General features: G+C 43.7%; 1 protein-coding gene across 1 annotated transcript in view; it reads left to right on the forward strand.

Moving 5' to 3' along the window:
- The first annotated feature begins 478 nt into the window (after positions 1-478).
- The window catches only part of WBP1L (WW domain binding protein 1 like), a 54,277-nt gene continuing 37,615 nt past the window's right edge, over positions 479-17,140 (forward strand). Inside the window, exon 1 of the mRNA XM_046649200.1 lies at positions 479-633. Coding sequence (XP_046505156.1) covers positions 544-633 — 90 coding nt within the window. The 5' untranslated portion in view covers positions 479-543. The remainder of the gene's footprint in view (positions 634-17,140) is intronic.

Consider the following 17,140-nt stretch of genomic DNA (forward strand, 5'->3'; position numbering starts at 1 on the left):
CTTCTAAAAATAACTTATTTGCCAATACCCTTAAGAATCACCAAACCTCTCCTCTCTTTCTTAGATTGTGGAAATCTAGTACTTCCGCCACACTCAAGATGGCTGCACCCGAATTAGACTTTTCAATGCTGTACACATTCTAGGTGGCCCCGCCCCCCGACCAGAGTTACTTCCGCCACTCTCTGCGGAGTGGGACGCATATACGCGACCGCAGCACTCAAGATGGCCCGGCTTCCTCCTACTTTTCATTGGCTGGATCCTTCTGGTCTTCCGTCTGCATGGGGGAGGCGGAACTTCGATTTGATCGACGGCTATTTTGATCAATGGACGAAGGGCAGGACCAACGCAGAGCTGGAACAGGAGAACCTCGCCAGAGTCTGGGAGGGTGTTTGGGCTGGGGCGGGGTGGAGCAGAGCCGGAAGCGGGAGGGGAGAGTGAAACAGGAAAAGAAGGGAAGAAGGAAGAAGAGGGAAGAGGAGAGGGAGGAGGAGGAGGAGGAGGGAGGTGGCGGCGCCGTGGAGGAGGAGCAGGAGGAGGAGGGGGATGGAGAGGAGAAGGCTCCTGGGTGGCATGGCGCTCCTGCTCCTCCAGGCGCTGCCCAGCCCCCTGTCAGCCAGGGCTGAACCCCCGCAGGTAAGGGGGAGGGGGCGCCCGGGCCAGGCTGGGGGCCTGGGGGGTCGTCGAGGCCTGGCTGGAGGGGCCTGGAGATGGCTTCGCTGCCTGGCTGCAGGGGGCCGAAAGAGTGTTGTTGCCGGGAGTTGAGGGGTCCCGTGAGGGACACCCATGCCTGAAGTGGATAGGATCTAAGGGGGCGTCGGTGGTTAGCTGAGGGACACCTGTGACGGTGTTGGTGCCAGGGAGATGGCAGAGGCATGGTGCCAAGCGAGTGAAGGCCTTTGGGACGGCACTTAGGTGGGGTGGGCTGAGATGACTGTGACTGGCTAGCGGTGCCCAGCTGGGACAGGTGGGGCGCGGTTGTGTGCACCGGTGGAGCAGGTCTTCAGGGCAGCCATGCCGGGCGTATGTCTGTGCGGGTAGGGGTACTTGGGCTATTGAGCTGGCCTGAGGGCGGAGGGGATGGGAAGATATTTATTTCAGACTGGACAGGGGAAAGTTCTGAGGGCATCTTGGCCCCATTTTTAATGGTGTTGGAGGTAGGACTCTTGGAGGGTAGGTGGGATGAAGGAGACAGGGACCCCTCAGGAGGAGGGCACACTTGAGCTACAGCAGGCTCTTGCTGTTATGCTGGCTGGCCTGGGAGAGCAAGTCGCTGATGCTGATCTGGGCCAGCTCGCGGCTTTTGAGCAAAGGGTAGTGCTGATGTCAATACCGGCAGCAAATGGAGCACCCCAGCTTTTCTTGCTGGGTAGCTTGCTTTTGATCCAGGCAGAGGAGCTTGCTTGTGCTGATTCCAGCTCCGGCTGGCATGTCGAAACCCTAATGGGAGCGGTACTCCTGGTGCCAAGTTGGGTGGGGTGCAGTTAGGGGAATCACCCCTCCTTCCCTTGCATTTGGCAAGGCTTTACCATTCTGTTTTCTGCACTTTCTGTTCCTTCCCTGTCTTTTTAGACACACACACACACACAGCATGATGGCAGTCTATACAGTGTAACACCTGAGCTTTGTGTTGTCATCAAGAGTGGAAGCAGAGTGCCAGCAAAAATACTTACATTTTCCCTAGAAGCTTAGGGGCTGTCTTTTCTCCTGTGCATCTTGTTTTGTCCGTTAGTATTCTCTGTTTTAAAAATTAATTGATTTTTTTTTTTTGAGGAAGATTACCCCTGAGCTAACTACTGCCAATCCTCCTCTTTTTGCTGAGGAAGACTGGCACTAAGCTAAGATCTATGCCCATCTTCCTCTACTTTGTACGTGGGACGCCTACCACAGCATGGCTTTTGCCAAGTGGTGCCATGTCTGCACCCGGGATCCGAACCAGTGAACTCCGGGCCGCTGAGAAGCGGAATGTGTGAACTTAACCGCTGCACCACTGGGCCGGCCCCAATTAATTTTTCAAATGAGATGAGAATTTTTCAAATTCACGTAACTTAAGCCATTTAAACCATTTTAAAGTGAACAATTCAGTGACATTTATTACATTCACAGTGTTGTGCAACTGCCACCTCTGTCTAGTTCCAAAACATTTTCATCACTCCATAAGAAAACCCCCTACCCATTAAGCAGTTCCTCCCTGTTCCTCCCTTCCCCCAGCCCCTGGCAACCACCAGTCTGCTTTCTGTCTCTGTGGAATTACCTCTTCAGGATATTTCATATAAATGGAAGCCTACAATATGTGACCTTTCATGTCTGACTTCTTTCCCTTGGCATTATGTTTTTGAGGTTCATCCACATTATAGCATGTACTGGTCCTTCCTTTTTTTTTTTTTTTTAAAGATTTTTTATTTTTTTTCCTTTTTCTCCCCAAGCCCGCCAGTACATAGTTGTATATTCTTCGTTGTGGGTCCTTCTAGTTGTAGCATGTGGGATGCTGCCTCAGCGTGGTTTGATGAGTAGTGCCATGTCCGTGCCCAGGATTCGAACCAACGAAACACTGGGCCGCCTGCAGCGGAGCGCACAGACTTAACCACTCGGCCACGGGGCCAGCCCCCTTCCTTCCTTTTTATGGCTGAATAATATTCCATTGTATGGCTGTACTACAACTTGTTTATTCATTTATCTGTTGAAGTGCCCTCTGTTTTTTTCCCTAGAATATATTTTGTATGTTAGAAATAACAGGTGAAAGGAAGAGAGTTCCTTTTCTGCTGCAGTGTATTCCCTTTTCTAGGGCTAGACCCTTCAGTTTTAAGCTTAGTTGGGGTTCTTTATTTTCCTAGTTAAATTCATAAACTGGCAGGAGAAATACATTTTCTTTAGAAAAGTTATAACCCTGAGGACTGGTAAAGTTAAGAATTATAGATGTTGACAGAACGAACTGTTGCTTTTCCTTTGTACCTGTGTCTTTCTGTAAGTATCTGTAAAGGCCGTTCACGGTAACCAGTAAATAGCATGGTTAGAGGGTTCATTTGGAACGTTGGAGCCTTTGGAGGTGGGTGCTTCGTCCCGATGGAGAGCAGTGGTGGGCCACCAAATCCATTTCTTTAGCAGGAGGAAAGATGGAAAGTGGAGGTTCCTCACTAGGTCATGGAAACCTGGGAGGGGGTGAGAAGATGTGAGAGGGGATCTTCAGTGTCATGCCCTAAATGCAGTTTGTCCATCTCAGGCTGCTTTCTTATCATTTCTTTGGCACTTCCACTGCTTATTTTGGGACAGGCTGGCTTTTGTACTTTATTCCATTTGGATGGATGCTAGCACTGACCAGCAGCTATTATGTGGTTACAGTTCCTTCAGAAAAGGGAAAGTTTTTATAATGAGTAGTCTGTCTCTTCCGGACCCCTCCCCTCATACGCTCCCACCCCTGCCTCACACCCTTGTCTCTTTCTGTTGGTGAGCACTAGATATCTATAGCGAGATTTGTGTTTTGTATTTTAACCTTTGGAATGAAAGTTGCTATTAATTATTAACTCTGAATCTACCACAATTTAGTCAATTTGGGTTTTGGTTTGTTTTGGTTTTTGGCTTGTGGAAATCATTTAAAAAAAAAAAATCAGAGACCATTTTGGCACAGGACTTCCTTCAGGTCCTCACTGTCCTTATTTCAACAAGTGGCTTCCAGCTAACTCTGAGTTCAGGGGGACTCCCTGTACTCATTCCATGTTGAAAATGGTATGGACACCCCATGGCATTTTTTTCCCTTGAAATGGCTCTCTCAAATACAATCTTTTCTTTATGTATGCATTTAATATTGGAAATATATCATATTAGGTGGCTTGCTTTCCCTCTTACCAGCTCTGCACTGTGACAATCATTTCTTGCCATCTTGGCCCAGGACAGTTCATCCATGTAGCTCACGTCTGTGATCAGGACCTTAGACTTAACTCTTCTATAGGTCGCTGCGACTCACACGTGACTCCTTGAATCCATAAAGAATAAAAAAGCAGTAGAAGTCTCCAAAAAGTAAGGCCTTGGCATTTGTCTCTTGGGGCTAAATTGTGTTTGAGATACAGAGAGTTTCTTTCTATCGTTGGTTAGATTTACCAGAAAAATCTGACTATATTATTTAAAATAAAGTTTTAGTAGAAATGCCCTTTTTCCGTAAAATGACTAAGCCAGTGGTCTGGGCACAAATCTCTGGAGACACGGTCCTTACGTTACCTCTGCCATGCTTAAAACTTTGAGTCGGCTGGGGGCCCTAGTTCCTGCTATTTTTTCTCACCACACCCCTCAGTAGTATACCCCTTGTCCCTCCACTCCACCTTTCCTCACCTCCATTGCCTTAGTTTTCAGTCCAGAAGCCATACTCACCTCTTCTTTCTTAAATATGACGTTTCAGTGTGATCGCCATCATTCCTTCTTGTAGAATAGCAGGATATGAGACTTCCAGATTCTAATCCCCTTTCCCTCATTTTCTTAGTCTGTTTCATACACCAAAGTGAGCCATTGTCTGAAATCAACACCTTGAGTTTGTGTAAATCCTTTCAGGAGAATTCAGCAAACATTTCCTGAAATGGCCACTTTTTGCAGCAGGCTATTATTATTGCTAGGCACTGGGAAACCTCAAATGAGTAACAGAATTCCTGTCCTCGAGGACCTGGTAATCTTGTGGGAAAGACAGATAACACACACAAAGGCTTGTAATCCAGCGTGATCAGTGCCGTAATGGAAGCACAGACGAAGGGCGGTGGGAGCAATTGATTGTACTAGGGCAGGGGGAAGGAGGAGATTTAGGGAAAGCTTCACAGAGGAAGAGGCGTTTGGATGGGGCTTTCAAGGTTGATCAGGATAAGTAGGATGGATCTGTATGGACCAGGAAGGGGGAAAGTCTGTTCTGTCATGAGAGGGTGAAAATGGGAGCGTGCGTTTGGAGGTGACACATAGCCTGTGGCAGAAGCTTCTTATGTGGGCGTGTAGAGGAGTGTGAAAGCAGGTGAGCCTTGGAAGGTGGACTGCGGTCAGATGGTACAGAGGCCTTATATCCTTTCATCGAAGCAATGCTGTCTGGTAGAACTTTCTGTGATCTTGGAAATGATCTATATCTGCGCTTTCCATTTTGGTAGCCACTTAGCCACATGTCGCTGCTGAGCACTTGAAATGTGGCTAGGATAATTGAGGAACTGAATTTTTAATGACATTTAATTTTTTATATCGACTTTATTGAGATATGATTAACATGCCAAAAGATTCACCCTTTTCAGTTGTACGTAACGTGGCTTTTTAATAAGTCACAGAATTGTGTGACCATCACCACTATCTAATTTAGAACATTTTCATTACCCCCAAAAGAAACCCCATAGCCATTAGCAGTACCTCCCCATTCCACCCCTTCCTCCCCCAGTCCCTGGCAACCTCTAATCTACTTTCTGTCTCTATGGATTTGCCTATTCTGAGCATTCCACATAAATGGAATCATACACTATGTGGTCCTTTGTGCCTGGCTTCTTTCACTTAGCGTAATGTTTTCAAGATTTATCTGTGTTGCTATATCAGTACATCATTGCATATATCAGTATTTCATTCCTTTTTAAGGCCAGTTAGTATTCAGTTGTATGAACGTTCCACATTTTATTTATCCATTCATCAATTGATGGACAGCTGGGCTGTTTCCACTTTGGAGCTATTATGAATAATGCTGCTATGAACATGTGTGTACAAGTTTTTGTGTAGACATATGTTTTCATTTCTCTTGGGTATACACCTGACAGTGGAATTGCTGGATCAGATGGTAACTCTGTGTGTAACCTTTTGAGGAACTGCAGGACTGTTTTCCAAAGTGGTATGATATTTAATTTTAATTAATTTAAGTTAAATAGCTTCATGTGGCTACCGACTACATTTTAGATGATTAGATCTAACAGCTTTCCAATGTGCGGGTAGGATATAGTCTAACATAGTGGTGAGGTCCTGGGCTTTGGGAACAGACCTCCTGAGTTTCAAACCTGACTCCTCCTCTTATTATCCTTGAACAAGTTACTTAACCTCTTTGTGCGTCAGTTTCCTCATCTGTAAAGTGGGAATAATAATAGTATGTTCCTTATAGGTTTGTCATGAGATGCAGACATGTAAAGCTCTTGGAATATACTTAATGGTTATTAAATATAATAATAATTATCACTACTTTTATTATTGGTGGTCCTCAGAGTGCATTGTGGTTGGTAAGTTAGTGTCAACTCCCAAAATAAGTTCAGAAACTGTGATTTGGGGAGTTTGAAAATAACTTGCTTGATTCTGTTCTATATCTGAGTTTAGGTTTGTCCTCGTGATCTTTTTGCTATGTAGGTAACTTTTCGTGGTGAACCTATATGCTTAGAGTAATGGCTGTCAATTTGGGACGGTTTTGCCCCTTCTAGAGGACATTTGTCAATGTCTGGAAACATTTTTGGTTGTCACAACTCGGGAGTGCTACTGGCATCTAGTGGGTGAAGGCCAGGGATGCTGCTAAACATCCTACAATGCTCAGGATAGGCCCTCACAGCAAAGAGTTGCCCAGCCCGAATGTCAGTAGTGCCAAGGTGGGGAAACGCTGGTATAGTGCTGCCTGCTCTCCCCTTACCACTCCTGCTCGTTATTGCAGGGTTTGAGGTCAGCCTTCCTGCGAAGAGAGAATGTAGCAATGTGAAATGTATGAAATAGCCTCTGACAACACATTTTAGGTGGGATAATTTAAAGCTTTAATATCCTGAATCTCGATTACTCCCAGGTTTGTGGACGTATGTTACCAGTGAGCTCTGCTTTGTCAGCCAACATCAGACGTTTTGAAAAAAGCACACTTTTTTAGTCTGTGGTTCAGTAAGCAAGCGAGCCCCCCCATTCACCCAGTCTTGAACTTTCTTTCCTCTTGCTTTGGTCTACCCTTGTGGTTTCATTTTAAGAACTTGTTTGTTTTCGCCCCAGTGAAAGCCTGATGGCCAGTTCCTTTCCTTTCTCAATGCCCTCCGTGGTCCCTTAACCAATCTGAACTGAGTCATGTTCTTAGAACTTTTTCCTTTTCTCATTCCAAGTCTTGGCTCTACTCTCATTCTCGGCCTCATGAACGTTAGTTTGTTCTCACACGCTCAGCCTGCAGAAACCATTAGGTGTTCTCAGGGTCACCACGAGGGAAGCTGACTGTCCTGGACCTCAGGGGACTGTGTCTAGAGGAGAGCCCTCTCTTTCAGGCCCCAGGATACAGCTCATCTGTGAGTGTTGGGTACTAGCTGGCAACTCTTTTTGGATGCTGTGTATCTTAGATGGCTTTGGATTCAGAATTCCAACTGCCTTTTGAATGCCTGGCCATCCATACACCTGAAAAGGTCTCTTTCTTTCCTGCCTTAAGTTGTTGGCCTAATGCTTGAAGGACCATCAGGATCCAGGTGGTGCAGTAACGTGGGTTCGTTCCTTGCCCTATAACCCCAGTCATGGGCACCGCCAGAGCCACTGATCCCACTATAACCGCCTAGGCAGTAAGAGCAGCCACTGAGTGACAGGGAGCAGTGATAGTGGGTCTGGGTGACCTGTCTACTCAGTAGCATAAAACAGACAGGCTGAGGTCTGGCTGTAGGCACCTCCATTTTGGACCATCCTTTGTAGTTCCACTAGGTGGAGCAAAATTTGGCCAAAAAACCGCATGCAATGTGGAAACCACAAACAAAGAAATACAAATAAATCCAGTACATTGCAACCTGGGAGGTAAGGAAAGGGGAAACAACTCTCATCCTATTGAATTCTGCAGCCCGTTGATATAACTGTGGGCTTTCCCTGTGTGGGAAGTAAAGTAGGTCACACTCTCAGACTTGTAGATCGCCAGTCTTGCATGGACTGGGTTTTTGAGTCCATGCTTACTCAGCTACATTCCCATAGCTTTGATTTATTTACTTTTGGTTTTCTTCTTTCCATACTTTCTTCTGTGGGAAAAGAGATGAGCTATGTATTGTCTGTTCCTGGTGCCATCATCACCTCATAGTGCCATGGCTGGGTTTTGATTCACTGTCTTAGGTGTTTTAAAGAATTTAATTTAAACTTGTTTTGGAAGAAGTCAAAGTGAATGTAAGATGTTGCAAGAATATTTGTGGCTTGGAAGGATGGGTCCTAGAGTGAGGTTATAAAAACATGTATGTTTTGATTTTAAAGTATCAAGCAAGACAGATCTTATGTTGTAACACTGTTTTATTACATGTTCTTGCAGATTAGAGGCATGTGTTCCTGAAGAAAATAGTTATGTTTTTCAAAATTCTATATGCTGCTTTTTAAAAAAATTTTTAATGGAAACTGCTTGATTTGTGTGTGTGTGTGTGTGTGTGTGTGTGTGTGTGAGTGTGAGAGAGAGGAAGATTGTTACTGAGCTAACATCTACTGCCAGTCTTCCTTTCCTTGCTTGAGGAAGATTGTCGCTGAGCCAGCATCTGTGCCAGTCTTCCTCTACTCCATGTGGGACGCCGCCACAGCACGGCCCAATGAGTGGCACCAGGTCCTTGCCCAGGATCCGAACCGGCGAAACCCTGGGCCACCAAAGCGGAGCGTGCGAACTTAACCACTCAGCCACGGGGCTGGCCCCCATCATGCACTTTTTTTAACCTTAATGAATTGTAGACTTCTTTCCATATTGCTTATATACCTCTGATTTTTTAAATGCCTATGTGTTATTGCTTTAGACCATGATTTATTTAACCACTCCTCCATGGATGAACGTATGTCGTGTCCGAGTTTTTGCCATTTCACACTGTAGTACAGTGAACATTGTTGTACTTTCTTTCTGCAGTTGTGCTAGATTCTTAGAAGTGGAATTGGGGATTGTGGGCTTTTAGGGCATGTACATTTGAAATCTGGGGTTGATAGTGCCAAGTTGCTCTCCAAAGTGTTTATATCAGTTTACATTCCCTTCAGTAGGGTATGCCTGGGCTCATGTCCCCATACACACGTGTAAGCAACATTTCTTCACCCATACCTTCTGCTTACCCTTGAAGATGTGCCTTCTGACTCTTAACACAGGCACCCGGGGAACGTTTCAGTTTTCTTCTTCAAAAGCTTAGCTTTTAGTCTCCTTCCTGTCTGGAGCAGCCAGTTTGCTGCTCCGTTTGCTATGAGCCGGATTCACCCAAGGGCAGTGAACTTGTAGCTGGAGAAAGGAGAAATACCTCCCCAGGTGCTGAAGGAGGTGGTTTGTGGTTTCCTGGAAGATGACAGGCAGGTGGCCTGGAGCCATTGGACAATTTCTGTGTGGCACAGAAGTCTCATTGCATGCCTAACCAACCACCGTTCCGTGGTGGTCATCCCAGAAGAAGGGACGATTGGAAGCAGCATTGTTGAGAGTGCAGACTCTGGAGCCATACTGCCTCCTTACAACCTTGGGCCAGTTGGTTAACTCGGTTTCCTCATCTGTAAACTGGGGATAATAGCACCTGGCTTATATGGTTATTGTGAGGGTTAATTGAGTTAGTTCTTATAAAACACTTAGAACATGCCTGCCACATAGTAATTGTTTGGTAAATATTAGGCTTTGTTATTATCTTCTTCTTCCTTTTTTGTTTTTAGCTTTGGGGAACCTTTAAGGCTTCCCTATTCCCCGACTGACCCAAGATCTCTTTCCAGTAGAGTAATTTAAGAATATATTTTGATTAACTCCTAGTCCAAAAGGCGTGTGAATCACTTTCCATATCATCAGCCTCAGCAATAGATGAGGGGTGTTTTTCCAGCAATTGCTTTCTAATAATAAAGTATGAAGTTATTTATTCTTAGAGCAGGTAAGTTGGAATATATACTCTTCTGATTTGCACATCATTGTGCCCTTTTGAGTGAGAAAAAAGAGTGGGGAGGTCACCACCAGCAAGAAAGTGTGCCATTGTCTTGGGTGTGGGAGTTGTGGTTCGTCATCCATTCTGACCACAGTGCTAGACCACACGCAGATCTGTCAGCTCTCGGCACACAGTGTACTGTACTGAGGTGAGGGGCTCCCTGCGGCTTCTTCATGCCTGTCCCCAACCTCCGTTTGGTACTTCCTGTTCTGGGGTGAGGATGGTTTCTGAGGCTTTTTGTTTTTGTAATAACAGCTTTATTGAGATATAATTCACACACCATAAAATTCTCCCTGTTAGAGTGTACAATTCACTGGTTTTTAGTACATTCGCAAGGTTGGGCCACCATAAACACTATCTAATTTCAGAACAGTTTCATCACCCCACAAAGAAATGCTGCGTTAGCAGGCCTTCCCTTTCTTCCCTCTCCCCAACCCCTGGCAACCACTATCTACTTTCTGTCTTTATTGGTTTTCCCATTCTAGACATTTCATGTAAATGTTATCATATATCATGTGGTATTTTGTGACTGGCTTCTTTCACTTAGCATGATGTTTTCAAGTTTCATCCATGTTGTAGCACGTGTCAGTACTTCATTCCTTTTTATAACTGATTAATATTCCATTGTATGAGTGTAACATTTTATTTTTCTGTTCATCAATTGATGGACATTTGGGCTTTTTCCACTTTTGGGCTATTATGAATAAGGCTGCTGTGAACGTTGGTATACAAGTTTTTGTGTAGACATATATTTTCGTTTTCTTGGGTATATACCTGGAAGTAGAATTACTAGGTCATATGGTTACTCTGTGTTTAACTTTTGAGGACCTACCAGACTGTTTTCCATGGTGGCTGCACCATTTTGCATCCTCAGTAGCAGTGTATGAGAGTTCCAGTTTCTCCACATCTTCTCCAACATTTGTTATCTGTCATTTTTATCCTAACCACCCTCGTGGGTATGAAGTAGTATCTCATTGTGATTTTGATTTGCATTTCCCTAATAACTAGTGATGTTGAACACCTTGTCATGTTCTTATTGGCCATTTGTATATCTTCTTTGGAGAAAGGCCTATTCAATTCTTTGCCTGTTTTAAATTCCTTTATCTGACTGAAGGCACAGAGGTCGTCCCATGGAACCCCAGGGAGTGGCTGCCCAGGGGGAAATTTCCCTTTAAACTAGACTCTGCCAGGGCTCTGGCCCTCTAGACCTGGCCATGCTACCACCTATTCTCATGACTCCAGCCAATTGCTTTATGTCTCTGTGCCTTCCTTCCTTCTATCAGCACTGCCCAGAGACGCTCTGAGCCGCCATTTCTGCGGTAAGAGGCCCGTGTGGTCAAGGAATCCTACTGTCTCTTTTGGAGATTCATGACGTGTGTGCTTTACAGTTAAACCTCTGAAGAGTCAAGAAGCCTATATGAGTCTCTTATCAGATAAATGGTTTGCAAATATTTTCTCCCATTCTATGGGTTTTGAGGGTTTTTTTCACTTTCTTGATGGTGTCCTTTGAAGCACAACTGTTTTTAATTTTGATGAAGTCCAGTTTATCTATTTTTTTCTTTTGTTGTTTGAGCTTTTGCTTTTCCTTAGTTCTTTTAAGGGCTCTGAAAGCTGAATGTTATTTTGGGCCCAGAATGGACATTATTTAGAATAGACTCCTTTAATTTTGTTTTTATTATGGAATGTTTTAAGCATATACAAAGATAAAGAGAATGATACAATGAATCCCCATGTAGACATCATCCGACTGCAGCAATTTGTCTTTTGTTTTATCTGTATCCTCTTTCACTTCCATTCATCCCCTCTAAAATTATTTTGACGCAAACTGCAGATTTCATATCATTTCAACCATAAACAGTTCTGTTTGAATCTCTAAAACATGAAAGGATTCTGTTCCTCAACATAACCGTCCTACCTCATCACACCCTAAAAAATTGACAATAATTCCTTAATGTTATAGGATAAGATCTTGCATTTGAGAATTTAAATTAGATCCAGCGGCAAAAATACAATTAGGAAATTCAGCTAATTATGACAGTTCTTTAGTTTTCATAATTAACCTGCACTTTTTAAAGTGTTCCACTACTTTAAAAAACGTTACTCACCACCATCACCCTGCAATCCTATGAGTATCAAAAGTGCTCTTCCAACCTCTGCCCAGTGTATAAAGTGAAAGATTAACTTATGACTTTTGCCCTCGTTTTCTAGCATAGGGAGAATTTTCAGAAAAATCCTACGCTTATCTGAGATTGCACACGTGTTCCGAGAAGCCTGGAAAAATGAGGAGACCCCATCATGGTATTTTCTCCTCTTTCAGCTCGCCAGGGGTGTAAGCTGTGTGTCCCCAACCTTGCTTGGCTGACTGTGCCCGCCCTCAGGATACAACATTAGGAGGTTTCATGGCAGATGAGCAACACTGCTGAGGGAGAAATGGAACACAGAATTTGTAGGCTGAAAGACACTGTAGAGATAATGAGGCTGTGAACGGATGTTCAGTAGGAAAGAGAGGCTGTGCCATTTGAAATGTAGGAGATTTAGGTTGAACAGGCTTCTTAACTGTGGTGCTCTTCAGAGGCTTAACTGTAAAGCGCACACGTCATGAATCTCCAAGAGACAGTAGGTTTCCTTGACCACACGGGCCTCTTATCGCAGAAATGGCTGCTCAGAGCGTCTCTGGGCAGTGCTGATAGAAGGAAGGAAGGCACAGAGACGTAAAGTAATTGGCCAGGGTCATGAGAATAGGTGGTAGCATGACCAGGTCTAGAGGGCCAGAGCCCTGGCAGAGTCTAGTTTAAAGGGAAATTTCCCCCCCGCCCCCTGGGCAGCCACTCCCTGGGGTTCCATGGGAAGACCGCTGTCCCTTCAGTCAGAAACCCTACGTCTAGTCCTGGGTAGCTTCACTTTTGCAGAGCTTCAGTAAAGTGTCTGGCAAGTGGGGACAGTGACAGCTGCCTACCCCATCACCAGCTGGCGTCAGGAACAACTAAAATGGATGTGAAAGTAGTTTATAAACCTTGAGTTCTCTGTGAGGATGATGATTTATTGTGTCTCTCACTAGTGAGCGCCACCTTTTCTGCAATATTGAGCGCACCTTGCCCAGAATGTGTGTCTTGAGCAAGGTGAAAGACTTTGAAACAATGAATATAAGTGCAAAGATACTGGCGCTTGCTCATTTTTTTCAGGGACAGACAGTGGCTTGCGCTGACTTTCCTTCTTGCTGTGATGGGGGATTCTTTCTCAAAGGCACTTCCAACTTCCCCCCCTAAGCTTTAGGACTGCATAGTAGTGTCTCTCTGCCCACCTCTGCTTTGCTCTAGTGCTTTCTTCATGATTCGGACCCCAGGTCAAGGTGTTTTTGAAGTAGGTTTGCTTGCTGCTGTCATCCTGTGTTGCCTCACTCCCTGTGGCCTGGCGGTCCAGGGTTCAGGTGTGGTCTGTGATTGGGCGTTGCATGATGAGAGGACCGGCATCACCTGCATCTGGTGTGAGACCACCCCCCCCCCCCCCGACCAGTTTCACCACCTTTAGTCATCATTTTGCTTGGGGTGTGGACATGTGTGTTCCAGAAGTTTTACCACTCCTTACAACTTATGGGAGGGATAAATTGTCTTAATATTTCCTTCTGGTGTTTTTGACCCTGAAATAGACCTGCAGTACATTTGGTTACCAAATAGCATAAGGAGGGAGGAGGTAATATTTGATTTACGTAAGATCCAGGAAATGAAGGAAGGCATGGTGCTAGGAGCTGTGTTTCCAGCTAGACCTTATTAAATTTCACAATCTTTTATGTAAAAAAGGCAACTTTCAGGTGCTGCTAATGGAGTTATCTGGTGAGTGGGAGACAAAATCGACAGCTTCATCGCATTCCCCATAATCAAAACACTACTGGAGTTTTGATTGGAGGCTTCGACTGCGTCCCAGCTCTACCTTGAGTAAGGGAATTTTGCTTTTGAGATGGCTTAAATGCTTTAAATTCCTCAGCTGAGAAAGTATAAACATACAGATAGTGAGACGCACAGAGGATTTCCCAATCCTTGGTTCAAGCCTCATGAGCTCGAAGTAATACCCAGGTACTCTCCCCAACTCTTAGCTGTTTACCAAGTTTCAGTGGCCAGGAAAATGTCACCTGCACTAGTATTTGGCGATTCAGCTGTATTAGCTTCATTTTTACCATCTTCTTGTTAGTCATTAAGTCTCTTCATCTATGTAACAATCTTTTCTTAAGGGCCCACTTGGTGTAGGGCATGCTTGGTATTTTGAGGGACCCAGAAGTGGAAGTTATGCACTTTGCCCTTAAGTTGCTTAGACTTTAGAAGAGGAGATAAGCCTGAGCATAAATAACTTTTCTGAGTTTATGAGCACATAAAAGAGTGAGTGGAGTTTTGTATGAAAACGCAACCAAGATGGTCTCTCTCTGGGCAATGCGAATGACTGCTCAATTGACCTTGCACCCAGAGGGCTTGGAGCTGCTTTTAGAGACTCAGAGTTGAGGTGCCTTTAATAAAATGACTTTGATGTTAGCCCTTTCCATAGCGCCACCATTGCACCTGAGTTCCCACCTAAAGTGGGCCATGGCTCTGTCTTGCCTAAAGCTTAAATAAAAGTGAAAGATGAAATCAGATTTAGTGGAGACCTTGAAGACTAATTTTCCTAATGGAGTTCTCTTTCCAAGTTACATCTGAGTGTGTATCATGTAGGTGGTGTGACCCACATCCCTCCGTGTGTTCTTATTCTGATTTTGGGTTTAGAGAGCCATTTGTGAGGAGACATGAAATGTGTCTGAGGACAGCCATGAGCTGTAGCTTGCTGATTTTCATGTAATTTTGGCTACTTGCCAGTTTGGTTGAGGTTGAACTGTCTCCAGGGCAGGAAAAACGAACTTAACGTTTTGGTACAAAAACAAACGAGGCTGCTGTTGTATCTGATAAACCTAAACTTGCAGATCCAGCAATAGCCCATTAACCATCAGTGACAGCCCACTGTCAGTGGTGCGTTTCAGAGAACCCTGGACTCCCTGGAGAGGGCAGTAAATGTCCGCCGTTGAGGTTAATAAATATTTGTGGAGTGATTGTCAACGCAAAAGGATTTTCTTGTTAGGGGGCGGAGAAGCAAGAGGCAGAAACTTCAGGAAACTGTTGCAAACTGGTTTCAGCTTCTGCTACTTTTATTTCTCTTTCTCTCTTTAAAAGACTGAGGCTGTAGCATTGCGTAGATATCTTCTCTCCACCTCCCCGAACCCCCCAGAGTGGAACAAAATCAACTCCAAGATTTGTCATATTTTATCATATTGGCTCCTCCCACCCAAACCCTACCTGTTATTTTAGTACCCGTCTATTCTTCTTGTTCTTTTTTTTAGTGAGGTAACATTGGTGGGATAACATTATATAAATTTCAGGTGTACATTGTTATATTTCAACTTCTGTATAGACTACATCGTATTCGCCACCAAAAGTCTCGTTGCCATCCATCACCATGCAAATGTCTCCCGTTACCTCTTTTGCCCTCCCCTTCCCCACTTTGCCTCTGGTAATCACCAATCTATTTTCTGTATCTATGTGTTGGTTTATTTATCTTCCACATTTACCTGAAGTCATACAGTATTTATCTTCCCTGTCTTATTTCACTTAGCGTAATACCCTCAAGGTCCATCCATGTTGTCGCAAATGGCAAGATTTCATCTTTCTTTTTATGGCTGAGTAGTATTCCATTATATATATACCACATCTTCTTTATCCATTTATCCATCAACAGGCACTTAGATGGTTTCCAAGTTTTGGCTATTGTAAATAATGTTGCAGTGAACATAGGGGTGCATGTATCTTTTAGGTTAGTGTTTTCATGTTCTTTGGATAAATACTCAGAAGTGGAATAGGTGGATCATAGGGTATTTCTATTTTTAATTTTTAATTTTTTTTGCTAAGGAATATTAGCCCTGAGCTAACATCTATGCCAGTCTTCCTCCACTTTATAGTGGGTTGCCTCCACAGCATGGCTGACAAGTGGTGTAGGTCTGTGCCCAGCATCCGAACCTGTGAACCCAGGCCACCGAAGTGGAGTGTATTGAACTTAACCACTATGCCATGGGGCTGACCCCTATTTTTAACTTTTTGAGGAATCTCCATACTGTTTTCCATAGTGGCTGCATCAGTTTACATTCCCACCAGCAGTGGATGAGGGTTCCCTTTTCTCCACACCCTTTCAAACATTTGTTCTTTATTGTCTTGGTAATTATAGCCACTCTGACCAGTGTAAGGTGATATCTCATTATAGTTTTGATTTGCATTTTCCTCATAATTAGCCATGTTAAACATCTTTTCATGTGCCTGTTGGCCATCTGTATTTCTTTGGAAAACTGTCTATTCAGATCCTCTTCTCATTTTTTAATTGGGTTGTTTGTTTTTTTTGTTGTTGAGTTGTATGAGTTCTTTATATATTTTGGATATGAATGCCTCATTGGATATATGATTTGCAAATATCTTCTCCCAATCAGTAGGTTGTCCTTTTGTTTTGTTGATGGTTTCCTTTGCTATGCTCAAGCTTTTTAGTCTGATATAGTTGCATTTGTTTATTTTTTCTTTTGTTTCCCTTGCCTGAATAGACATGATATTCAAAAAGATAATGCTAAGACCAATGTTAAAGAGTATACAGAGAGCCTCTGTTTTCTTCTAAGATTTTTATGGTTTCAGGTCTAACGTTGAAGTCTTTAATCCATTTTGAGTGAATTTTGTACATGGTGTAAGATAGTGGTCTGCTTTCATTTTTCTGCATGTGGCTGTCCAGTTTTCCCAACACCTTTTATTGAAGAGACTTTCTTTTCTCCATCCTGTGTTCTTGGCTTCTTTGTCAAAAATTAGCTGTCCATAAATGTGTGGGTTTATTTCTGGGCTCTCAATTCTATTCCATTCGTCTTTGTGTCTTTTTTTGCCAGTACCGTGCTGTTTTGATTGCTATAGCTTTGTAGTATACTTTGAAGTCAGGGAGTGTGATACCTCCAGTTTTGTTCTTTTTTCTCAGGATTGCTTTAGCTATTTGGGGTCTTTTGTTGTTCCATATATATTTTAGGATTCTTTGTTCTGTTTCCATGAAAAATCTCTATTGGGATTTTGATGGGGATTGCATCGAATCTGTAGAGAGCTTTAGGTAATCTGGACATTTTAACTATGTTAATTCTTCCAGTGCATGAGCATGGAATATTTTTCCATTTCTTTGTGTCTTCTTTGATTTCTTTTAATAGTATCTTATAGTTTTCAGTAGTACCCATCTCTTGATATAGCTTTCTTTAGCCATTCTGTCCCTCAAGAGCCTCCCTTCTTGGAACT

This window comes from Equus quagga, chromosome 2 (assembly GCF_021613505.1).
Source record: "Equus quagga isolate Etosha38 chromosome 2, UCLA_HA_Equagga_1.0, whole genome shotgun sequence".
Classification (NCBI taxonomy): domain Eukaryota; kingdom Metazoa; phylum Chordata; class Mammalia; order Perissodactyla; family Equidae; genus Equus; species Equus quagga.